Here is a 25,323-nt window from a genome sequence, read left to right as displayed (position 1 = left end):
TCTTGGGCCATACAGTGTATGTAAGGTATTGCCAATAGTTTTTGCCAAGACTCAGCCAAGGCAAAAGAAGGCAGTCACGGAAGAACATGCATTTCATGGCTTGTCTACATAAAATCCAGAATAGGGTTATCCATAGAGATAGAAAGTCGATTACTGGTGTTCTCATCCGAAGAAGAGATCGAAATGTGGAAAGAAGGCTGGTAAGGTTTCCTGAATGATAAAATGTTCTCAGGTAAAAGATGACTGCTGTAGCCATACTTTTTGGCTATTTTTTTGGGTTCTTTTACCTACTACTCTTCTCCACTCCAGGGAGTTAAGAAAGAAGGTTAGAAGGCACAGGGATATAGATTTCTTTAGACTACTTCTGCTTATCAGAGGCATTAAGTTCCTAGGGGCAAGTCAATTTTTGATGTCAGGATATGCGGGAACCAGCAGCAAGGAGTGGGGAACCAGTTTGGGGAGTGGGGAAGGTGTGTGTGTGTGTGTGTGTGTGTGTCCACCCCTCTCAGGGCTCTGGCATTTATACCCTCCCAAGAGTCCCCAGAATTCCAAATGTAAACTATCTGCAGTGGCAAAAGTCACACCCCCTCCTAGAGCATGAGAGACATCATAGCAGCTCTGGACAATCTGAAGCAGCCCTTATCCCACATGTGGGATTAAAACATAACATAGGTCAGGTAACATAACTGGGTTGTTAAACCAAATTCTCACTACGGACTTTGAGCATACCTAACAAGATACTGAAAGTCACTTTATTTCAAAAAGTTCTCTTGTATATCCCAGGCTGGCCTTGAATTTAGCCTGTAGCTAGTGAACACTTTGACCTCTTGAACTTCCAGCCTCCACTGAGCTAGCAGGATAGAAGTATGTCACCACACCTGGTTTTTTCAGTGCTGGGGATTAAACCCAGGGCTTTGTGCACCATTGGCAAGCACTCTTTAACAGCTAACAGCTGAGCCACTCTAGCTCCCAATCATACACTTTAAATAGGTGCTTTGTATGGTATATGATCTGGACTGAGAAGTTTCTATAGCTTGTTTGCTAACTGCATGACCATGAACAGGAGGTCCACCTTTTCCAAGAATCATTTTATCAGTATGGCAATTTAAGTCTTCCATTTCAGAAGAGGTGTGTGTGCATGTTTGTGTGTATATACATACACACACACATATATATAGACACACACATATATGTATATACACACGTATCTATACACACATGTATCTGTATACACACACATACATATATACACATACACACACAATTATACTTTTTTCTCCAGTTTTTGACTACCTTTAATGATGTGGGATTTTTGTTGTTATTCTAGTTGCTTTCTGTTGCTGTGAAAGTGCTGACTGAAGCCAGCTTGGAGGAAGGAAGGCTTTATTTGGTTTCTGCTTCCATGGTACAGTCCTGGTCACCAGATCAGGAACCTGGAGGCAAGACCTGAAGCAGAGACCACAGAGGCTTGCTGGCTTTCTTCCCATGGCTTGATCACCTACTTTTTTTTTATGCAGCCCAGGCCCATCTGCCTAGAGATGGCACTGCCCACAGTGGGCTTTCCCTGCCTGTATAAATTAACAATTAAGAAAAAACCCCTCAATTTGAGGTTCCCTCTTCCCAGGTGACTCTAGTTCCTGTCAAAACAGCAGTCAGGTTTTGTCTCTACACCCAGACTTGCCATGCTCCCATGTCTTAGCCACCAGGAAGCTTGCCAATGAGTCATGCTGTGACACCTGTTTCCTTCCGAGATAAGAAGTCTGGAAGATCAAAGAAACATCCTACCTTATCTCAGCAAGTCTCAAGGTTTGGAATACCACCTTTGTTCCTGGTCTTACCTCAAGTGGTCTACTTCATGGACTAGTTTTAGTGCTGCATGATGGGGTGGAGAGAGCAGGCTTTGGAGCAACAGGTATTGAATCCTCACTCTACCGTATGTTTGGGGAAATCGGGGATTCTCTACTAGCCTCTAATTTTTTCCTGAAGGGTTTCTCTGTAGCCCTGGCTGTCCTGGAACTCACTCTGTAGACCAGGCTGGCCTGGAACTCAGAAATCCGCCTGCCTCTGCCTCCTGAGTGCTTCGAGTAAAGTTGTATGCCACCACTGCTCAGCTAGCCTCCAGGTTGTTTTGGTTTTTTAATGTTAAAAATTATAATCTTTTTTTCAGACTTATTTTTTATTTTTGTGTGTGAATGTTTGCTTGCATACATATATGTATATTTGTGCATCATGTATCTGGTTCCTGTAGAGGTTAGAAGAGGGGGTATCAGATTGGGTTCTACTGAGTTGCCCAGACTGGCCTTTAAATTATTCTGTAGCCTAGGCAATTCTCCTCAGCCTTCCAAGTAGGAGGAACTGTAGGTGTGTGCCTCCATATTGGGTTTGATATATATCACATATCATACCATATATACATTTTCTCTCATTGATTGTTTAAAAACATAATGCCTCAAATTGGTTAAGTGTGTGTCCGCCAGTTTGCTGAGGTGAAGAGTGAGAGGTATAGTCCGGCTATTGGTAGTAAAGGGGATATGACAGTGAGAACTGGCTCATCCACAAGCTAAAGCGGTTCAGAAGCAGATATGGGTTCTGAGAAGTCTGGGCTTGTGAACATAGGGAAGTTGAAGTGAAGAAACTTGGAAGGACTAACATTACTCTTTCTAAATGTACATGATCAATCCAAATGTCTCTTGGGACACAGACCCTCACAGCACCGACTCTTATACACCTTTTACTATCTTATTAGCCGTGGCAGTTTTGCCTCAATTTTAGAGATGACTTTGAAGTCGGGAAGACAGAACTTAGTTAAAACCTTTGAAAGTTTTACCTGTCAGCACTATTTTACATGTGTGAGTCTGAGGCCTAGAAATTGGGCCAAATCAGTACCAGAACTCAGTTCAGTACACAATCTCCTTCCTCCTACAGGACAGGAACTTGCCCTTAAAGCTTTTATAGTATCACACTAGATGCAGTGCAACATTCCAGTGACCCCAGCACTCAGGAAGAGGTGGGATTGCAAGTTCAAGGCCACTAAGTATGAGAACAGACGAAGAACTCTACAGTGTTGCTTTCAGCTGCTGACATTGACACATGTGTGCATAATCTAGCTGAGCACGTTACGGCCCTGCTCATGTTGAAGGACCTCAAGGAGTAACTGCTGCTCCAGGGTATAGGACAGGAAACCTCACAAGACACAGAAAACGAGGCGTTGTCCTAAAGACGGGTTCTCCTTTAAAGTTAGTAAGTAAATGAGGCAGGCCAGCCTGCAGGATCTGCGTGATGTCTTCTCCCTCTCTCTTGTCTGGGTCTCCAGGAAGCAGGTGAGTAATGGCTCATTCTCTGCTGGAGCAGTGGAGAAGGAGGTGTTCCTGATCCTGTTTGTCCCATCCACCCCTTGACTTCTCTTCCTCCAGCTTCCCTCCACAGAGTTAGAGTTCTCACTAAAACCAAAACCCTACCTGCTTGAGGACATTCTGAAGCTATTGAAGTGCCAGTGGTGAAAACAGTAGAGGAGGTTCATTTTGGTTTTGTGCCTTGCACATGTCAGGCCAGTGTTCTTATACTGAGCCACACCCCTAGCCTGAAAGAGATCAGTTGTGTGACACACTTGAACCATCCTGTTGGATGAAACCAGTGACAGTGAATTCCTCAATCCTCTTAGCCCGTTGCTCATCTCTACATGATGAAACACCGCTTTTGCTTTTGGTTAGTGTCGTGTATATTAATTTGTAGGTAGCTATTTAGATTTCGTTGTTGTTGTTTGGGGGGGGGGGGCAGGGTTTCTGTGTGTAGCCCTGGCTGTCCTGGAACTTACATTGTAGACCAGGCTGGCCTCAAATTCAGATTTGCCTGCCTCTGGAGTGCTGGGATAAAAGGCTTGTGCCCTTGCTGCTGCCACCACCATCTTGCTTTATGTCTGTGTTTCTGTCTGTCTGTATGTATTTAGTGGTCTCACTATGTAGCCCAGGTTGCCAGAACTCAGGCTCCTCCTGTCTCCACCCCCACCAAGCACCGGGAGTATAGTTGTCCACAGCCAACTGTAGTTGTCCACAGCCAACTGTGCCTGCTGGTAATGTTACCTTCTGGTGGACTTTGAACCCATTGAATATTAGATCTGGAACACATTCAAGTGTGCAGTTCAGCCTCCACACTGCGATTACTGAGGAAGTTAAATGGCTTGTCCAGGGTTCTACGGAGGTGTTGGGAGGGAGATTCCTGTAGCACTCCATAGTAACACACTGGGACACAGTTCATTTTTCTGTATTTCATATTATAGTTGTATTTTGTTTACTAAAGTTTCTTCATCTTTAGCCTATAGAAAAAGGAAAAATAGGATCAGAATTAAATATTCCATAATTAAGTCTATTTCTAATTGTTTCCAAGAGCTGGTCTAGTTCAAACCAGCCTTTCTTAGAATTCTCCCAACTTCCCTTAATAGCTCTGCTGTCTATAGAAGGAGACTCTGGCTGGATTGTCCTTCCTGCTATTTGTTTATTTTTGAGACAGAATCTCAGCGTTTATCCTGCTTGGCCTTTGATGCATAGAGATCAGCCTGCCTTTGTCTTCTCAGTGCTGTTCCAACATGGCTGGGCATTTTTTACTCTCCAGCCTACAGTCCTGAACGGTGCTACACAGGTGGGCTTAGAAAGTTAAGATGGTTCTGTTTGACTCCGCTGTGTTACCCCTGTTGGCTTGGGAGCTCAAATAATCCTCCTACCTCTGTCTCCCATGTGCTGGGGCTGCAGGTGGCACAACCTAATCTAGCTTGATCCCAAGTCAGTTTTTGAGAAACCAAAAACATTGTTTTTGGCAGCTCTGGGGATCAAGTCACAGGGCCTTGTGCAAAGTAGGCAAATACTGTACCACTGAGTCTGCAGGTTTGCCTCTTGACATAAGAGAAAGGAGAGAGGAAGGTTAGAGTCCTTGAGGAGACTTGGAATGTCAGAGGGGCGTAGATGGAAAGATTTTGATCTGTTTAGGCAAGTGGGTTTTTACATCTTGGTCTCAGTTTATATCTACATTCTCTTCAGAAATATAATCTAATCTGAGAACCATTTGAATCTTGGAAGAACATATAGATTATGGTGTGTTCCAGTGCAGACTGGCTTTATTCTTATCCTAGGGCTCAAGAGTCCTGTGCTTAAAATTGCTTAATTTTGTATACTTTTTTTTTTTTTTCTTTTTGAGAAGAGAAAAAGACATCTTTGTTAAAAGGCATTCACCTTGAACGAGGGCCCTTGATGGGGACTGGCTTTTCAACAGTCGGAGCCAGCCATTCAAAGAGGCCGCTGTGTAGACTGCTGTGTAGATTCTCTATGAGAATCAGGGGTTTCCAGGGTTACTTCCTAAGATGCAGGTTAGGGGATTCTATCCTTTTCATCACTGCCACCTTCACCCCCTGAGCAGTGCCAGGGGACAAGCGCTGGCTCCTCCTCAGTCTCCAGTTTGAAGGCTGAGTCATTGGCAGGAGGGTCCAGTGTGTTCACTCTGCCTTCCATGCTGGAGCTCTGACTCTCATAGGGCGGCTTAGGGAGGAACTCAACTGAATTAGCTGCTTGATTCATTTCAGCCTAGGCAGTTGTGCTTCTGAAATAGTAAATCATGACCACATGGCTTTGAACTCCTGTGGCTGTCTCTTTGCACATTTTATATCTTTCCTTTATTGGTTTCAGTTCTGGTTTTGGTTTAAAAAAAAAAAAAAAAAGACAACAACAAAAAACCCTTAGAGCAATGGTTCTCAACCTGTGGGTTGAGACCTCTGTGAAGAGGAGTTGAGGGATCGTTTTACAGGGGTTGCATAGCAAATATTCTGCATTTTAGACATTCACACTAAGATTCATAACAGTAGCAAAATTACAGTTACGAAGTAGCAACGAAATAACTTTATGGTTGGGGGTCACCACAACATGAGGAACTGTATTAAAGGGTTGCGGCATTAGGAAAGTTGAAAACCACTGACCTAGAGCTTTTAGCTAGTAGACAAGGCCCTTCCTCTGACCTCATTGGCATAATCAGTCCTCATTATGAAACCAGTCACCCAAATCAACCTGGCTTTCTGTCAAATGAAGTTTGGCTTCATTGTTTCATGAAAAAGTGTTGATAGTCTTCCCTCTGGCAACACCGGTTCTGAATGTCAGGCAAAGATGAAAACAATACAGGAGGAGTGGTAGGTAGGTAGAGGTAGACGGGACTTGGAGACAGCTGGGCATTGCTAGCATGGGTGCAAACGCCATGGTGCTGAGAGACTGCTGCAGCCCTCCCTCCACAGGTGTCCTGTGTGATGTGCTAGCACATTCTACCCTGCACAGTTTCTCTGGTGATTTGCATTAAGCCATTTGACTGCTTGCCATTAGGTCCATTCCCTTAGGGTCTTTTTCTAACAGGCTTTCATCCATGCAGTCTGTTTTCTAGGTTCTTGAAGTGTGGGTTACCCCTGCAGATGATCCCCCTCATTGGAATGAGCTGCTGCTGTGCACAGGTGGCAGGTATAGGAAGCTGACTGTGGCAGTCCTGCTCTGGAGGTAGGTGGGCCTCATACCCAAGAAGCTGAGGGAAGCAGACTTAGAATTGTAATTGACAAATAACCCACAGGAAACCAGTGATCTCCCCAGTGCTCTGATTTAGATGCTGTGGCATAAGAAATGGACTGTATTAACCAGTGGGGAAATGACAGATGCAGCAGAGATGGAAGCACACGGTAACCCACAGCTCCATGATCCTGGTCTGTGCAAGTGAAGAGAGAGTGCGATATATAAGTTGTGGCTTCCTCCCTGGCCTAATTTATTCCTTTGTGTTTAGTTTGTTCTTTCCTGACTTACAGTGAAAGCTAAGGCCACTGAGACTGTCCTTGAATGTTTGATCTTCCTACTTCAGGCACTGAATAATTGAAACTATAACCACATAGGCCTGGCTCTGGATTTTACCCCATTGAATGCCAGCTAACTATTCCTATACATATTCTTGAGTGTTAGTCTGGGTGTGACTGTTTGAAACAGATTGAGTATCAGAGGGCTTTCTTTGATAGGTGCAGTCTAATGACTTTGCCCATGTGTGAAACCAGACCTTTGTGAGTATTATTCCTTGTTATTCCTTAAACTCTGTATTATGAGGTTTTTACCCTGGCTGGGAGGCCAGGACCATTTCTGTGAGCTCAGTGGTGTGTTGTGACTCCTAGGGGACCCTCTGCAGCTCAGCAGCTATCTCCTCTTTGGTACCCCGCCCTGAATGCTCAGACTGCTCTGGTAGCAGCCACGGGTCTTTCATACTGGGAGGTTTCCCAGTTCTGTTCAAGCTCTTTCTCTTCATGAGAGCCTGGGAACTTCAGGCAGGAAGCTATGGCAATGCTAGGAATTGCCTCATCCATACACGTTTCTCAGGAAGTGGTGTCCTTTGTGCCTGTTCAATGGCTTGAAAGCATTACTTCATGTATTCTGAGTTTTTTCTTGTTACACACAGGAAGGTATGAATTAGTTCCTTGATGGCCCTGTCCTGGCTAGAAACCCTGGTGTTTATAACTCAGCCCCATGGTATGGAGAAATCTATTCAATTACAGCCAATACCTACATAAGCCGGTTTTGTAGGTAGGAACCCCAAACACCACTTTCTCCTTCATTCCCTCAGCCGCTCTGTGCCTAAATAGTGTTCGGGTTTATGAAAGGATTAACTTGTTAGGCTAAGGATGTGCCTTTGCTCTAAATTCAATCCCCAGTACTACGTGTGTGTGTGTGTGTGTGTGTGTGTGTATGTATGTGTGTGTATAATGATATAGTATATGATTGATGTGTTTATTTAGGGGTCTTGGCTCTAGACTGGCCCAAAGTAACAAAAAAGGTTCTATCACTGTCTCATTTTGCACATAAGAATATTGAATCAGAGATGAGCCTGGTGGCAAAGGTTTATAAATTCAGCTCCTTGTGGGGTACAGCAAGAGGACCAAGAGTTTAAGGTCTGTCTGGTTTAGAATGGGTACAAGGGCAAACTGAGCAACTTAGAGACCCCTTCCAAATATAAAGGTTGGTGGGTTTTTTTTTTTTTTTTTTTCTTGCTGGGGCAGTAGTGTCACACACCTTTAATCCCAGCATTGGGGAGGCAGAGGCAGATTGATCTCTGTACGTTTGAGGCCAGCCCAGTCTACAGAGTAAGTTCCAGGGCAGTCAGGGCTACACAGAGAAACCTTGTCTTGAAAAAAAAAAAAGTGCTTTCCATAGAAATCAGTAATAAGCCCTTGCTAACAAACAAAGGCTCTAGATTCAGTCTTGGGATTAAAGGCGTGCACTGCCACCACCTGATGGTTTTTATTTTGATAAAGCATATACTACTAAAGTAACTTAAGATCTCAGAGCTGATCAGTGGTGGCTGGAATTTCAGCCTGCAATCTGAAGACCTTTACATTTTGTCACTGCAGAGAACTTTCTTTCAAAGTTTTGTGTGCCTCCACCAAGACAGCCCTCTTCCACTTTCTCCGCAGGCATTAGGGAGCCTTATCCAGGCTGGCTACCTCTCTGGCCTTGCCGATTCCTTTTAAATATTTATGGATGCCTGTATATGAGCCTCAGTCAGGCCCATCTTTTGGTTTTGCAAGATAAAGGAGAATATTCAGTGAAACTAAATCTCCTAGGACCCAGCAAGATGCCTCTGAATAATGATGCTTGTCGCTAAGCTTTATGTCAGTTAACTCCCTGAGACCCATGTGGTAGAAGTGTAGAAGCAGTTAAACTTAAGGAAGGAGAACTCTTGGTGGGCAGCCTTCACTCATAATCCTAAGTAAATCTTTGCCCTACCCCTCTTAATTTAATGGTCCTTTCAGGGGTAATTGTCCTATATAAAAATAGAGAAATAACTGGTGTTTCTTTTTTTTTTGGGGGGGGGGGGTTAAGACAGGGTTTTTCTGTGTAGTCCTGGCTGTCCTGGAACTCACTTTGTAGACCAGGCTGGCCTCGAACTCAGAAATCCGCCTGCCTCTGCCTCCCAAGTGCTGGGACTAAAGACGTGCACCACCACCGCCCGGCCTGGTGTTTCTTTCATTGTACAAATTTTATCTTCGGATCATCCCATAATGGCACACTGTAAGAGCTGTCTTGTTTTTAACCCTTGCATAAGGATTCTGTTGTGTGGGTGTAATTTAGATGCCCATTCTCTTAAAAGAGTCAGCTGTTTGGGCTGGCAAGATGGCTCAGAGGCTACCAAGTCTGATGACCTGAGTCTGATTCCTCAGGATTTACATGGTAGAAGAAGGGAACCAACTTGTGTAAGTTGCCCTCTGACCTCCACATACATGCCTTGGTGCATGCCTGCCTACACATATGTATATACTTATACACAAAACAGTTAAAATGTGGACAAATTTAGCTGGACATGGTGATACATGCCTTTAGTCCCAGCACTCAGGAGACAGAGGTAGGTGGGTCTCTGTGATTTGAGGCCAGCCTGGTCTACATAGATCAAGGCTAACCAGGGTGACATAGTTAAGACTATCTCAAAAACAAGAAAGGCTGGAGAGATGGCTCCGCAGTTAAAAGCACTGTCTGTTCTTGTAGAGGACCTGGATTCAATTCCCAGCACCCACATGGTGGTTCACAAACATCTGTAACTCTAGTTTGGAGGCGAGGGGATCTAACACCCTGTTCTAGCTTCTGTGGGCATCTGGCATGTGTGTGGTACACAGATACAATGTAGGCAAAACACCCTTACATGTTTTATTAAAAAACTCAAGAACCTCTGTACTGGCTCTTTTTTTTGTGTCATCTTGATTCAGGCTAGAGACATTTTGGAAGAGGAAACTTCAGTTGAAACTAAATTGAGAACGTGCCTACCTGATTGGCCCGTGGGCTTGTGGTACATTTTCTTGATTGATTGGGCCTGCTCATTGTAGGCAGTGCCACCTCTGGGCTGATGGTCCTGGGTGCTATAAGAAAGCCAGCTGAGAAGCGCCAGAGAAGCACACTTTGTGAGGACTAACTGAAAAGAGCTGGAGCCCATTCTATATGAGTTCACGGCCTAATGTGCAAAAGAGAAATAAAGGAACCAACTGCAGTGTGTTTTCCTTTTTAAAATATATATATATATATATATATATATATATATATATATATATATATATATATAAATATTGGACAGCAGTAGGCAGAGAGATTTGAACCTGCTCAGAGTGCTGAGAAAGAGACTGAGCTGAGTGCCCATCCCTAAGCAGAGCAGCTATATTAACCTCCACCACCACCAGTACTCAGAGAACATCTTAGAAGAGGAGGTAGAAAGAATGTAGGAACTGGAGGATGGGGTGAAGTGTGGACATGCGGGCTTCTACACTTGCTGGCTATGAGGACCACAGTCTCACAGCAGCCAAGGTTATTTGTTCAAGATTTACATAAGATCAAGCCGGCCAGAATCCTGATATAGATGGTCTCTAGGCCCCACCCCACACTGAGGCAGTACTGGCTGTGGATAGCTGCTAAGGAGGGAGGCCCACACTCTCTTTATAGGTTTCCCTGAACCTATGTACCTATAGACAGCACTAACTGGAGTTAGTAGGTTATTGGGAAAAAAAGGATGGGCGTGTTGAGCGGGATATGAAGGAAGTTGGAGGAAGTTGAGTTGATATTTCTTTGGATATGTTTATGGACTTCTCAATCAGGTAATGATGGTGCATCTTTAATCCCAGCACTTGGGAGGCAGAGGCAAGCTGAGCTCTGAGTTTGAGGCCAACCTGGTATACAGCGCAAATTCCAGGATAGCCAGGGCTATACAAAAAAATCCTGTCTTGAGAAACCAAAACAAACACACATTATGGAACTCTCAAAAATAGAGGAAAACATAAAAACAACAGATATGTGTGTATGAACGTGTTTATTTGTGGGTTTCTGTGTATTTCTCATATGTAAATATCTACAGAATAAACTAAAAGTGGGGCTGCAGTACAGAGGCTGGAGCTTTTGGAGAGCTGGTACCTGTGACTACATTTCTTGTAGTTGTGGCTGAGGTTGTAGGTATCCCGTCCTCTCCCAAGAGTTTAATGAGCTTGAGGGTTTACATCTTTTAATGTAATTTATTTATATATTTCTATAAATATGTGCTGTGCGTGTAAATATTTGTGGGTACATGTGGAGGACACACGTGCATGAGGAGTTAGATTCTTGGCTCCTGCAATGGGTCCGAGATTGCACTCAGATCAGCAGGCCTTAGCAGGTACCTTTATTTTTAAAATAGAATGATAATGAACACTTTGATCACCTTTGTGAGGGATGAGAGTTGGTCTCTACATTTGTCTGCTATTAAACTACAAAACAAAGATTAACCATGGCCATTGCCTAGTGAAGTGGACAGATATAAGTCTGGATCTAGTTTGAGGGACTGGGGGTAAACCGGTAAGTAGTACCCTCTGGCTGACAAGTCAGTGTGATCTCCTGGAGACAACTATCAATGCAGGCTTGCTTTCTGCTAGTCTCGGGTTGGAGAAAATTGAATAATGGGAGGAGGGAGTGATGCTAGTTACTTAAGAGGTGTTGCTAAGGACCCCGGATCATGTTGAATGTGGTGAGTGGCATTCTGGAAGCTACCCTGGGGAGAACAGGGAATTTGCTTCTAAAGATGAGCCTGCTTCGATTCTGCAAAATGAACCTGGTCTGTACCTCCCAGTGGACTAGCTGGGCTGCAAGCAGGAAATACTCCGCCTGTGATTGGAGGGTTGATGATAATGAACCCAGTAGTGTCGGCAGAGGTGATTGGCCAGGCCTTGCTGCAGTGAGAATGCAGACTAGATGCTCTGTCCTAGGTTTACGGAATGAGAGCGAGGACAGGACGGCTGAATGACTGGGAGCCCCAAGTTGTTTCGATCTCCGGGAGAAGTCTACCTGGATATTATTTTTTGCTTTACAAACAGAACAAAAAAGGAGCCAGGCCTTTGATCCCCTGCCTGCTGAAGTGAGTTTTGATTCAAGTAGCCCAGCCGGTCTTCTTACTGCCAGAAGCCGGGGAGGCTCCCTAAGTGAGCTACTTCTCAGGCTAGGCACGAGCGAATTTGAAAAAGCAGGACCAGCCCCTGCATATAGAGCTTCAGCCTGGAAACTCCCCAGACAGCTGTGTAGCTAAAGACCCTTGGTATTGTGGTCACACCCCTAAGAAGTGAACAGTCATCAGCAGTGGCATTTGGAGGAGGCCGGGATGCTACAGATGCTGTGGCACTTTGTGTCTAGCCTTCTCCCTAGAGCTGGGTGCCAGGACTCCAGAGAGGGCATCGATCATGGAGTGAGAGGCACTCAGGCCCCTGCTCGGGGAGACCAGATGTCCACCTTTTTGGGGAAACAAAACGAAAGGGCTGAGGCCACGGAAAAGAGACCCACCATCTTGCTGGTGGTCGGACCTGCAGAACAGTTTTCTAAGGTAACAGCACCTTCAGGAGGACATTCTAGTCTAGGGGCTGGGCTGGGATCATTTTCCAGGAGGGGAAAAAGAATGGGTGTGTGGGAGGGAGAACTTTAAAAAAAAAAATCCAGTGTGGTATTGGAGAAATGATGAGTGATGAAGGCCACAAATTTGGTCCAAGATATCTGTCACCACTGGAAAACTTTCTCACACTGCAACTGCACCTGCCTGGTCATTGAGGGGAAAGGTTTACTTCAGTGGATTAGTCTCAGGCGTGTCTGTCTCACTGAGCAAGCCATTTGAAAGTGACAGACTAAAGTATATTGTCTTTGCTTACCTGAAGAACGTGACTGGTTGAGCTGAAAGAGAAGGTGCCTTGAATTTAGACAGGGTCTCACCATGTAGCGCTGGCTGTCCTGTAACTCATTATGTAGACCAGGCTGGTCTCTGAGCTCATAGAGATCTGCCTGCCTCTGCCTCGTAAGTTCTAGGATTAAAAGTGTGCACCACTATGGCAAGCTAAAAGGGGACAGATCTTGTCAGCATCTTGAAGGTCACATTCCCCTTGCCCGGTGGGCCATGGTTTAGGTCCCAGAGAAAGTTCAGGGATTATGCTGGGACCTAGGAGAGCTTGGAGTCATGGAAGGGTAGAGGCTGGTGACTCTTAAAGTGACCACAACCACCAGGGTTGTGGACCTTTCCACCTTGCATCCAGACCTCCCAGGAGTCAAGGTAGGTGACAGCACTCTCCATTTGGAGGTGGGAGAAGTAAAGAACAGGAATTTCTGTTATTTGTCCAGAATTACTTGACCCTAATCTTTTTGGAACCTTGCTTACTTCCTTCAGGAAGCTGTTTATGGGACTGGTCAGGCTCTCACTTAGAACAGACTGGGACTGGCTGCAGCATGCACAGCCTTATTCAACCCCTGAGTTTCATTCCTGAATCTTCTTCCTTACTCAGAAAGGAACGAGAGTCTACCCAGTGCTTGGTATATAATAGATGTCCCCAAATGTCACATTGAGTCTCCCTGCAGGTGCTTATCTAACCTGCAGCAGTAGTCAGGGGCTTGACTGTGACAAGTTTTACTGTTGTTGAGCACTGACAATCAGCGGAGTCCTTAGACTGTGATGAGCTCTGTGTTGTCAAGGTCTCACAGAGATTGTCCTGCATAAGCCATTTGAGCTTACTGCACTGTGAGAGAGTGCCACTTTCTGCCCTTCCTCAACTTTCCACAGGACCAGAAAGAATGGTATGCGAATTTCCTGAGGAACTTATGCCGAGCCCTGTTCACCACCTCTCCCGAATGAGCTGGCTGCCTTTTTAAAATTACCAATTTTTAAACTTTAATTTAGTAACCGCTCTACTTTCTAGCTTCTATGGATACTCCTTGCCAGGTTGGCCCCTAGGGAGTTGCCTTGGGTAGGACTTTGTAGCCTGGTCTGTAGAGACCCATACTATATACTGGCTCTGTTTCCTAGAAGGGAAATGGATTGGTGGGCTGTGTCAGAAGGGCAACAGAGAGGTAGAGCAGCTGGTGTGGCTCAAAACCAGGGGTGAGGTGAGGGAGGGAATACCACACCTGAGCAGCACTGACTCTTTTGAAAGTCAGTAATGAGGAAGGAAACAGTCAGCATTCATACCACACAAAGTGCACGAGATGCTCAGCCTCTGCCTTTCTCAGCAGAACCCCCAGCGAGCTTGGGAAAGCGTCTGGAGCACCTTTAGTTCTCAGGCGTCTCATTGTCCACGGTACTACTGTTTCATTCTCAGCCCCACCCCCACGTAAATATGTGTCTGTGAGCCAGGTTCCTGCAAGCTCTTATTATAGGAACCGCTCCTGTTTTCCCTATAGCTTTGTCTCACAGTTAATCCGAAGTTGGGAAAGAAAGCCATTTATCTGCAGTGGGAGGTGCCCTTGCACAGTGGAGCCTTAGATCCTGAGGGGCCGTCTTCTCGGAATCCCAGGATTGTGCTCATTGTGTGTGTAATTACCAAGTGTAGGCAGGTTTCGATGGAAACCTGCTACACTGGGCTGTCATGGCAACGTGATCATAAAATGACAGAGCAGCCAATGATATTTAAGAGCTTTGAGGGTGGGGCTTTGCCTGTTCCTTCACATAATATTTCTGGCTTGGTCTGAGTCATGGCAGCGGGGTGGGGAATTACTTTCCAACCCAGTGCCACACTCCTAGAGGCACTGTACCTGCCCTCTTAGTGTATTCCAGCCCTTACTGGAAGTTCCTGGGGGAAGGGGGGAATTGGGCACATGACAGTGTGGCAAGATGAGGAGAGCTGATGGTGGCCCTGGCAGATCCAAGTGGAAGGATACTCATGAAGGGACCTGCTCCTTTACCTATTAAATTAAGTCCGATGCCACAGAGTCGTAAGGGTTCTAGTGCCGTTGCTATAGGTTTTGTATTAGTCATAGGAATGGGCATCAGAGGACAGGAAACAGATCTGGGTCACCAAACTAGATAGAGTTAAAAAAAAAAAAAAGAGCAGAGAAGGGCACAATGTGCTGTGCTCAGGTCCCAAGGGTCATGGCTGCCTAGAAATGACCTCAAGCCTGCAGTCACTATTTCTTCACACGTGGCTCACATTTAAATGCACTGTGTTATGTTGGGTTAAGTGGCTATTGTGACTGAAACCTGGCCCTGGTTGTGAGCCTGGTTCTGTCTCCCATAAGCTTGGGACTAGGGCGTGTCGTTCTCCAGGGTGCTTTGCTCTAGGCAAAGATGACAGAGATGGCTGCAAAAGCCCCTGGTGGCCTACAGTCTGAAGTCTCAGGACAGCAGTTGCTCAGACACTAGGCACCTTGAGATGGCAACTCGTTCTGAAAGAGTCCATTTCTGTGTTGAAGATGGAGTTCTGGATTGTAAGATGGTGTTAAGTCAGGCCTGCCTTGTGAAGACCTCTGCTTTGCTTTCTTTTCTTTCAGGGAGTAAAGTTTGGACACAGCAGCAAAGACTGTGTAGCCCAGACTGGCTTCCAACTCTGTTTCCTGGGGATATAGATTCAGATAAGTGCCACTGAGCCTGGCCTCTACTGAGGACAACCTAAGCACTCAACCACAGTGTTAAAAAAAAAAAATCCAGAGTTTCTTAAACCAATGGTGGGTCATGTTGATAATTTCAGCACTTGGAAGGCCAAGGTAGAAGATTCTGAGTGCAAGGCCAGCCCAGGCTACCTAGAGAAACTGCCTTGATTAAAAACAACAACAACAACAACAACAAAAGCCCTTACTGGACCTGTGGGTGTGGCTCAGTTGTAATGTTGCTTGACATTCAGAGCCCCATCACCATAGAAAACAAATCAGTGATGTTTTCTAGAAAACAAACTACGAAACAAAACTAATGTTGAAATAGAATTGAGGTATCATTGTGAAATGACATGTTGATAATCATTTGCAGGGCATTTCAGAGAACATTCTTTGCCTCCAAAACAATTGGTCTGTGTAGGATAAAGACCTTCGCCGGGCAGTGGTGACGAACGCCTTTAATCCCAGCACTTGGGAGGCAGAGGCAGGTGGATTTCTGAGTTCGAGGCCAGCCTGGTCTACAGAGTGAGTTCTAGGACAGCCTGGGCTACTCAGAGAAACCCTGTCTCGAAAAAAAAAAAAAAAAAAAAAAAAAAAAAAGACCTTCATTAAATGTCCAGGAAATTCCCTTTTTTGCTTGTGTGGTTTGTTTCTTTGTTTTTCAACTGCTACGGCCACCACCACTGCCAGCTAGAAATTTGTTGTTGGGTTTTTTTGTTTTTGTTTTTGTTTTTTTCAAGACAGGGGCAAAGGGTTTCTCTGTGTAGCCCTGGCTGTCCTGGAACTCATTCTGTAGACCAAGCTGGTCTTGAACTCAGAAATCCGCCTGCCTCTGCCTCCCAAGTGCTGGGATTAAAGGCGTGTGCCACCACTGCCCGGCCTTAGAAATTTGTTTTTAATTAATTTTTATTTTATATGTATAAGTGTTTGACCTGTATGTATGTCCATGCACCATGTGCATGCCTGATGCTCTTGGAGACCACACGAGTGTTAGATCCCCTGGAACTAAAGTTACAGATGTTTGTGATTCGTGTGAGTGTTGGGAATTGAACCCAGGTCCTCTAGGAGAACAGCAGGTACTCTAAGCCATCTCTCTAGCCCATTTAAATTTTTGTGTGTGCTCTGCTCCAAGGTTGGAGGACAACAGGCAGGCACCTGCTCTCTCTCTTCACCATGTGTCCCAGGAATTGAACTAAGTGGTCAGGCTTGATGACAAACAACTTTACCTGCTGAGGCTGAGCCATCTCACCAGCCTTTACCCAGAAACTTCTGGCAAAGCCCTTTCTATGAGTCAGGCAAGAGGTGAAGGCCAGGGCATATGCTAAAGCCTTTTGTCTTTAGGACTGTAAACTTCAGATGTACGTTAAAATCGCTCCAAAGCAGAACATTCTAGATTGGGCAATTTCATTGGTGATTGAATCTGAGAAAGAATCTGCCTGAATAAAGCCTCCTCATCAGATCCAGGGCACTCCAAGGCCTGCATTTACAAACTCAAGTCTCAGCGAACTGAAAGTGCCCTGTTTATTAGATTCTGTTTCAGTGTGTTTATATATATATATATATATATATATATATATATATATATATATATATATATATATACACACATAGAGACACACGCACACACACAGTGATTCAGCAGTATCTTATTCTAGAATCCTCTGCATAGGATTATTCTATATAGCTTTGAACTCAGAGATCCACCTGCCTGCCTTCCGAGTGCTATGGTATGGTGTCTTTATAGATTCTTAACAGAGCACTTTTGAGTTGAAAATCCTTTCACTTTTACTGATCCCCAAATGATAGGTATCCATTTTAATCCATCCCAGGACTAAGAAGGCTTAGTCTATATTAGGAAGGGATGGGGGATACATTGTAGAAGGAATGGAGGTGGCATGGATCCTGTCCTGTCATAGTGACGTGATCTCGCCCTCATCTCTAGGGAAGGAAGGAATGGAAAGAGCGCAGGCAGGCGTGTAAAGAATCTTCCTCAGTAATAATGTATCTGGGGGCTTGAAAGAGGCTCAGCAGTTAAGAGCATGTGCTGCCTTTGCAGCAGACCCGAGCTTCCAGCACCCACACCATGCTTCTCACAACCACCTGCAAATCTAGCTCTAGGAAATCTGGTGCCTCTGGCCTCTAAGGACATCTGCATGCATGTGGCTTGTGTACAACAGCCCACACCACACACTACATACACACACAAAGAGAGAGAGAGAGAGAGAGAGACAGACAGAGAGAGAGAGAGACAGAGAGAGACAGAGAGAGAATGAAAATTTAAAGTAAAATAAAAAAATCAGATTCTTTCAGCACTCTCTTCTTACAGTGTGGATCTCTAGCTGGGCTGGCAGTGGACAGAGTGCTAATGAGATTGGCCACAACCATGTAACAAGCATTTGCAGTGAGCGTAGGAGGTGAGGGGTCCAGTTTAATTTCATTCTCCTCCTCTTTGGGCTGGTGAGTAAGTCTTGTTCTAGTCATTTTATTAGTTTCTGAGATAGTCTTACACTGTAGCCCAGCCTGGCTTTGAACTGTCCTGCTCGGCCTTCTGAGGGCTAGGATTACAGGCCTGCATCACCATGCCCAACAACTGGTCAGATTTATGTTACTGTGAAACAGTTTGAGGAAGGATTTGTCTTGACTCCATCATGATGGCTAGGAATCAGAGAGAAGAGAACAAGCCTACAGCAGCTGGTTTTATGCTCCCCCCTCCTTACTCCATCTTGAGCCCCATTCTGCTCTCAGGGTAAATCCCCCCACTTGGCTATTTTTCTCTGGAATTATATGGACACACCCAGAGGTGTGCTTTACCTCAGGTGTGCTTTAATCTCTCAGGCACTTCCCAATCAGTCCAAATAAACCCAGAGCCTTCTATGTGACAAAAATATTCCATTCTTACCCCTGAGCCTCCATCTCACCCATTTTTAGACAGGTTTTAATGTGTAGTTTAGGAGGGCCTCAGACTGGAGATCCTCCTTCAGCCCCCAGAATGCTGGGGTTGTAGTTGTGAGCTGATATTCCTGGTTCATTTAATTGTAGTTCATTTTCAAAGGCTTCAGAGTGGTATAGCAGAATTCTCAGGGCTACCGTCAGACCAAGGTGTCAAGTGTTATCAGTGGGCATGGGTTTTGACAAGTCTGTCTGATCCTTGACTAACCCCAGTGATTGATGGGAGTGATTCCCAGGCACTGCATGCTTGTGGATTGTTGGGTCTGTGTTCCAGGACAGCTACAGCTGCCCGCCCCCCCCTTCCCCCCTCTCTCTCTTCCACCCTCCCTTTCTTCCTTTTCTCCCCTCTCCCTCTCCCTTCCTCTCTCCTCTCACAGTAGCCTGGGTCAGTTTTCAACATCTCTGATCTAGTCTCTATTTCCACTGAATTTTCAATTGGGAATGATTTACTAAGAAGAGAAAGCTGCTATATAGTGTGACGCATTTAAGGGCCTTGTATGAAAACAGACACTTGGCAGTTTGTTTGTTTGGAAGGGTTGACAGCCGGGGTGAAGGTTTGTTTGGGCATGGGACTGCAACCCTAGGCAGTGCCTGCTGCCTGGGCTCCAAGAGTTAACTCTGCAAGCAGTGACGTCAGTCCTGATCTTTCCTCTTCTGCTCTTGAGCAACCCGATATGCCTGCTGCTGAGGACTGTGCTCATTGGCTGCTGGCTGCACCTACAGTGGGCGGAATTTTTTTTCAATTAAGTAAAAGGGCAGGACTTAAGCAGCCTGTGACAGCAGAGGCCGGTATATCTTGTACTAGTTTCCTGGGAACCCCCGGCATTTCCCATTCTTGACTTCTGCCAGCACTTGTTCCTGGTGGTGGCTGTGCACCCGGTCTCACCAGCATGCTCTGCCTGTGCCTGTATGTGCCCATTGCCGGGGAGGCTCAGACGGAGTTCCAATACTTTGAGTCCAAGGGGCTTCCTGCCGAGCTGAAATCCATCTTCAAACTCAGTGTCTTTATCCCCTCTCAAGAGTTCTCCACGTACCGCCAATGGAAACAGGTCTGTGTGCTGAGTGGGAGCCACAAGGGGCAGGCAGGGACTGGTTTTGAGTGAGGAGATGAATGGTACGTAGGTATGACTTCCTGGCCTAGAGCAAAGAATGTCTGAAATGTAGGCACTTCTCCAGCCTTCTGTGGCTGTAGCCAGCAGTTCTATGTCATTGTCACGGGAATGGCTGGTTTTTGTGTAATTTCCTGGACTGGGAGGGAAGGCACTTGTGGGAGTTGGAATCTCTAGATAGGAGATCGGCGTAAATGACCCCTCCTAAAATGTACAGGGTGTCATAGAATCCTGGGCTGTCTCACTGTTGGGAAGTTCCTGTGACTCCAGGGCCCAGTGTAGACACCCTGGAAAGGAGAGGCTAGGATACAGGGCAGCCTTCCTTCCTTCTTGGACCCTCAAGTACTTAGGTGCCCCAGGGAGCAGGATGCCAGTGGTGATCCTGGCCCTTGTGTGATGAGAAACTGAAGTTGGTTTGGGGGTTTACTTTGCATTCAATTTCATGTTGTCCCCCAGTGCTGGTGTGTGGTTTTGTGCATCTCATAATGGAGACCCACAGAATGGAGTGGTGTAAAGGGGGAAGAAGTAAGTCTTCTTTACCCCTCCCTGCTTTTTAAAGACAATGTCTCTATGTAGCCCTGGCTGGCCTGGTACTCAAAGAGATCTGCCTTTTTCTGGCTCCCTGGTGTTGGAATTAAAGCCATGTGCCACCACACATAGCATTTCTTCGGACAGCGTCTTGGTATGTAGACTAGGATGACCTCAGACTCTCAGAAATCCTCCTGCCTCAACCTCTGTAATGCTGGGATTATATGTGTGCACCCTGCCCCCACCCCCAGATACAGGGCAAACTGTTGGAGAGTATTTTTGAGACAGGGTTTTTCTGTATATCTCTGGCTGTCCTGGAACTCATTTTGTAGACTAGGCTGGCCTGGCCTCGACTCAGAAATCCGCCTGCCTCTGCCTCCCAAGTGCTGGGATTAAAGGTTTGCACCATCACTGCCCAGCTGAGTATTTTTAAATAGGGTATATACAGTTCGAACAGTTGTGGGTGGTCTGTGTCATGGGATACTACCTCAGGACAGAGTACTTTGGTGGCGGGTAACCTAGGGACAAGAGATAGAGTTTTGTATACTTCACCCTGACTGGCATATAGACTTGCTCCTTTCTACTTGACATCTGGAGTAGTGACCCTTGGCTAAGAGCACAGATGTTGGCATGAATTTACCATAATCCTAGCTAGCAGATAAGATGCACTCAGTCTGTCTCACATGCCAGCCTCACCCTTCACATGGTTGGCCCCTTGGGATATATGTCTACCCTCCCCCAAAAAATCAGTGGCTAAGTAAGAGGGAAACATGTGACTGCCTTTTGGGAATGCAAGCTAGCCAGTGGTCCACCAGTTTCTAAACCCTAGCCGGCTCAAAACTCTTTAACCTAGTGTGTTGACTTAACAAGTGAATGGATTTGTCCATAAGAGAACCAAGAAACATTTTCCTTAGAGAATCTCCTGTTTTGAATTTAAAGTGCTCTTCCCAATAAATTAGATAGATAGAATTAAAAGCTTGGGGGGGGGGGGGTCATGTAACAGAGTCTCATTCTGTAGTTCTGGCTAGCCTGTAACCTGCTAGATAGACCAAGCTGGCCTTGAATTCACAGAGGTCCACCTGCCTCTGCCTTTGGAGTTCTGGGATTAAAGGCACACACCACCACTCCGGCTAAGTGTAATTAAAAGCAAGTGAAATCTGAAGTGCTTCTGAGCTGAAATGACCCATGTTTTTCCCAGAGTTCTCTCTGTCTTGAGATTAACCTTTAGATAGCAGAAGGTCCTGTAGGTGGCTTGGAATGTACATGATGGCCCTGGCCATGACCTGCTGTGAACACCATTCTCTGACTGCTGTTCCTTGCTTTGTAACATGTGGGAAAGAATGAGCTATACCTCTTAGAAGAGACCTCAGTAAAGCCTTTTGCATACCCCATTCCTTGCTGAGTGGAGAAGGAAGCTCCAGCTGCTTTACATCCAGCTGGTGTTACAGCTGCCGAACAGAGCTCACCTAAGACAGGTGCTGCTGCAGATCAGGGTCTCTTAAAGCCTTAGGTCACTAAACTAGTAAAGCTAACCTGGCATCCCTGAGATCAGGGACCAGACTGGCAGTGCCGTCAAGCATGAGCCCAAGAATAGTTGCCCTTGGCTCCTCCTGTCTGTCTCTATACCCTCCAGAGTGTTCCCTGGCAATGTTTCTGCCAAGTAGGCATTGTCTGTACCTTTACCCTCGCTACAAAACTGTTACTGGGCTAATGCCACACAGGAGATGGGGCAATTAACAGTCTTCCTAAGGGACTCTAGATTCCAAGGTTCTCCCCAGCTCTCAGCCAGGAGTGCTTCTGTAGGAGAGCCAAGCCACTGACCCTGGCTGTGTAACAAGCTGGTCTGGGGAATGTTTGGAAAGAGCAAGCACCTGGCTGCCCTGCTGGCCTCTCTGAAGGCTTTCTCATGGAAGTATCTCTTCACCCGAGCAGGGTGGGCCCTTGCTTGGCTTCTGAATAGCCTTTGGGAACCAGAACAGTGGCTCTAGTGTATGGGTAAATTGGCATGATGCCCTATGATTCCCATGGGCTGATATATCCTTAGAGATAGGACATCTTGGGTCATTGTGTAGAACAGTTATTTCCCCATTGTGAAAAGTGAGCAACACCTCAAGTCCTTACTTTGGTTTTCTAGAAAATTGTGCAAGCAGGTGACAAGGACCTTGATGGGCAACTGGACTTTGAAGAATTTGTACATTACCTCCAAGATCATGAGAAAAAACTGAGGCTGGTGTTCAAGAGTCTGGACAAAAAGAATGATGGTAGGTTTGGCTGTAGCTCCTCTGCTAGGCAGGCCTTGGCTTACCGAAGGCCGGACTCTGCTCATGGATCTTGTTGTCACAGGGCGAATCGATGCACAGGAGATCATGCAGTCTCTGCGGGACCTGGGTGTCAAGATCTCTGAACAGCAGGCAGAGAAGATTCTTAAGAGGTGAGTGAGTGTGGATGTGCTCTGTTCTATGGGATGCTTTCATGGCTTTGGACTAATCCATGTGCTGTTCACTGTTGACCTCTTCCCTGAAACCGGCCCTGTGTTTAGAAGGAGGGATAAGAAGACCCTTCCCAAAGCAAGCTTCTCCTGAGGTTGCGGCCCTTATCTCATGGAAGAGTCACAAATCTGGAATTAGGCCATTGCCAGCAACCCTTAAAATGACAAGATTAGTTGTGGGCATTTCACATTGATGAGAAGTGTCCTGGAATACTTTATCTGCCTGGTGGGGAGGGACTTGTACCATGTGTGGTCCTAGACTTGGGTTGCTTGTTCTTTACTCTGTAGCCACATATGCTGGCCAGATAGATGGCTCACTGGTGAGCAGAGGGCTGCCGGAAAGCCCTGCAAATAGAACAGTTTGTACCTGACTGGCCTGAAAGCCGGCTGGTCACGGGAACAGCAGCCCCAGGAGCCCAGTTCTGCCCACTTCCTCATGCTGTGCTGGCCCCTGGTGTCTTTGGGTGTGTGCTTGCTTTACTAACCTGCTCAGCGCATTTATTTGTATTGTTTTTCCTCTCTCCTCTGCATCCTCCTTTGTCTGTCTGTCAGAATACGGACGGGCCACTTCTGGGGCCCTGTCACTTAGTAAGTATCTGTGTCTCCCTGTGATTGCCTCCCTCCCTGATCAGAATGGGGTTCCTGTGGGCCAGCACATCTCCATTTTGTGAAAAATGGGGTATGGAGCCACCTTACCCTTTCTCAGGAGCAAGGTGCTTTTGGTTTCCTGGGTGGCTGTGGCTCCTGCTTTCATCCCATCCAGGTGGGTGTGATAGTGTGAGTGACCATGCTTCTGCTTACAGCATGGATAAGAATGGCACGATGACCATTGACTGGAACGAGTGGAGGGACTACCACCTCCTGCACCCTGTGGAGAACATCCCCGAGATCATCCTGTACTGGAAGCACTCGACGGTGAGGCATACAGCACTGTCCTCTAAGGCTGCTTTGTCTGACATCTCTCATTGCCTCCTCATCTAGGCCTGGATGGGGGTCTTGATGATACAATCAGATGTTAGATGTTGTCCCTTCTTTGCCAGCCACATGCTCCTCCTCCTTCCATACAGTTACCAGCCTGGACCCTTGACTTTGCTGGGCGTACCTTCCTATCCCACATGCCGCTGCCCTTCACGGGCCATTCCAAATATCTATTTATCTATCTATCTATCTATCTATCTATCTATCTATCTATCTATCTTTCTTTCTTTCTTTCTTTCTTTCTTTTTTGTTGTTGTTGTTGTTGTTGTTTTTTGTTTTTTTGTTTTTGTTTTTTTGTTTTGTTTTGTTTTGTTTTGTTTTGTTTTTTCGAGACAGGGTTTCTCTGTGTAGCCCTGGCTGTCCTGGAACTCACTCTGTAGACCAGGCTGGCCTCGAACTCAGAAATCCATCTGCCTCTGCCTCCCAAGTGCTGGGGTTAAAGGCGTGCGCCACCACCGCCCGGCCTTTTTTTTTTTCCCCCCATGAGACTCAGGCGGAGCTGCATGGGACACGCAGGGATTCGAACACAGAGAGAAAAGAGCAGAGGGTGCGGACGCCTAAGCCGCTGCGCCACCACCAGTTTGCTCATTCCAAATTCTTGTGCTCCTGCTGCTGCTTCTCCCAGAAGCAGACAGTCTGTCCTCCATGGGATGGGGGAAAGAAGCCTTGCTACAGATGCCTCCACCTTCCCCGCATTTCTTTTTTAGTATCATTTCTCTCTATGGCAAAAATACATGTTCTGGCTGAGACAGAGGAGCCTCATGAGTTAACGGCCAGCCTAGGTTATAGAGTTAGACTCTGGTTTTTGGGGTTTGGTTTTAGTAAGCATGCCCTGTAGGCTATGTACTGTCTTTTTCATTCTGTAGCACAGTCCACATTCAGGAAGAAAGATGCAGTTTCACAGCTAGAAATGTCGGTCTAACTTAAAAGACTTCTGGTGTTCTGGGCGGGGCTTCCCCTGCCTTATCCTCCCTGCACCCACAGTGCCAGGTCAGGGCTTCTTGGGTGAAAGTAAGTGGCTGATTCTAGGGTTCAGAACAGCTAGCCTGTCTCTGGCCTGCAGCCCAGAGGTCAGCATAGCTAGCTGGGACCAGTTCCAAAGAGAAGGTATTACGCAGGCAGCCCAGCACCCTACTTGCTTAGGCCTTGCATAACACTCTTCTGCTGGCAATCTGGTTCTGTATCGGGTTGCAAGGTTTATACCCATCTGCCCCTATCCTGGATGTCTAGCCCTGAAGTCCTGGTGGGAAGTTCCAGGAGCTTCCTTTAACAGGGCAACCCAGCATCACTGTAACATTCTTCCCGGTCATTACCTGCTCCTCTCTAGATGACTGTCAGGGCTAAGGGAGAGTTCCTGCTATCCTCACCGTTCACATGGCCACTTAAGAGAGTGGAAGGCAGTGACCATGACAGGTGGCTAGTGCATTGGACACAGATGTCGTGAGTAAAGCTGGCTATGTCTCTGCTTGTCTTCCTTCCCCATAGATCTTCGATGTCGGTGAGAATCTGACAGTCCCAGATGAGTTCACAGTAGAGGAGAGACAGACGGGGATGTGGTGGAGGCACCTGGTGGCAGGAGGTGGGGCAGGGGCAGTTTCCAGAACCTGCACTGCCCCCCTGGACAGACTGAAGGTGCTCATGCAGGTAAGCAGGGAAGCTAGCAGATTTTACCCATGGTTCATTGGTGGCTCAGCTTCCCCTCCCTCCCTCAGCGGGGTCCTTGCTATCAAAGCCCAAACTTCCCACCGCAGCTAATGGAGTTGGAGTTAATGCTTCGCAGGCACCAGTAGATCCAGGCCTAGGTGACCTTTGCGTCTTGCTGGTCTAATTTTATCAGAGAAACATAAGCTGTGTGTCACCTTACTTGGGCTTGTTA

General features: G+C 46.3%; 1 protein-coding gene across 7 annotated transcripts in view; it reads left to right on the top strand.

The window, feature by feature from the left end:
* Slc25a25 (solute carrier family 25 member 25) overlaps nucleotides 1-25,323 on the top strand; it is a 36,168-nt gene that overhangs the window by 6,442 nt on the left and 4,403 nt on the right. The window contains exons 1-6 of one of the 7 annotated variants that reach the window (XM_034494113.2): nucleotides 11,725-12,375; nucleotides 22,116-22,242; nucleotides 22,325-22,412; nucleotides 23,022-23,057; nucleotides 23,273-23,384; nucleotides 24,933-25,091. In XM_034494113.2, coding sequence (XP_034350004.1) covers nucleotides 12,157-12,375; nucleotides 22,116-22,242; nucleotides 22,325-22,412; nucleotides 23,022-23,057; nucleotides 23,273-23,384; nucleotides 24,933-25,091 — 741 coding nt within the window. In that variant the 5' untranslated portion in view covers nucleotides 11,725-12,156. Of the gene's footprint in view, nucleotides 1-11,724; nucleotides 12,376-19,105; nucleotides 19,394-22,115; nucleotides 22,243-22,324; nucleotides 22,413-23,021; nucleotides 23,058-23,272; nucleotides 23,385-24,932; nucleotides 25,092-25,323 lie in introns of those variants that run through there. The other 6 variants (XM_076928498.1, XM_034494115.2, XM_034494111.2 and 3 more) reach the window with 6 other exon arrangements.

Source organism: Arvicanthis niloticus, chromosome 2 (assembly GCF_011762505.2).
Source record: "Arvicanthis niloticus isolate mArvNil1 chromosome 2, mArvNil1.pat.X, whole genome shotgun sequence".
Taxonomy (NCBI): Eukaryota; Metazoa; Chordata; class Mammalia; order Rodentia; family Muridae; genus Arvicanthis; species Arvicanthis niloticus.
The sequence above is the reverse complement of the archived record's forward strand: the minus strand, read 5'-3'. Positions and strand labels throughout refer to the sequence as shown.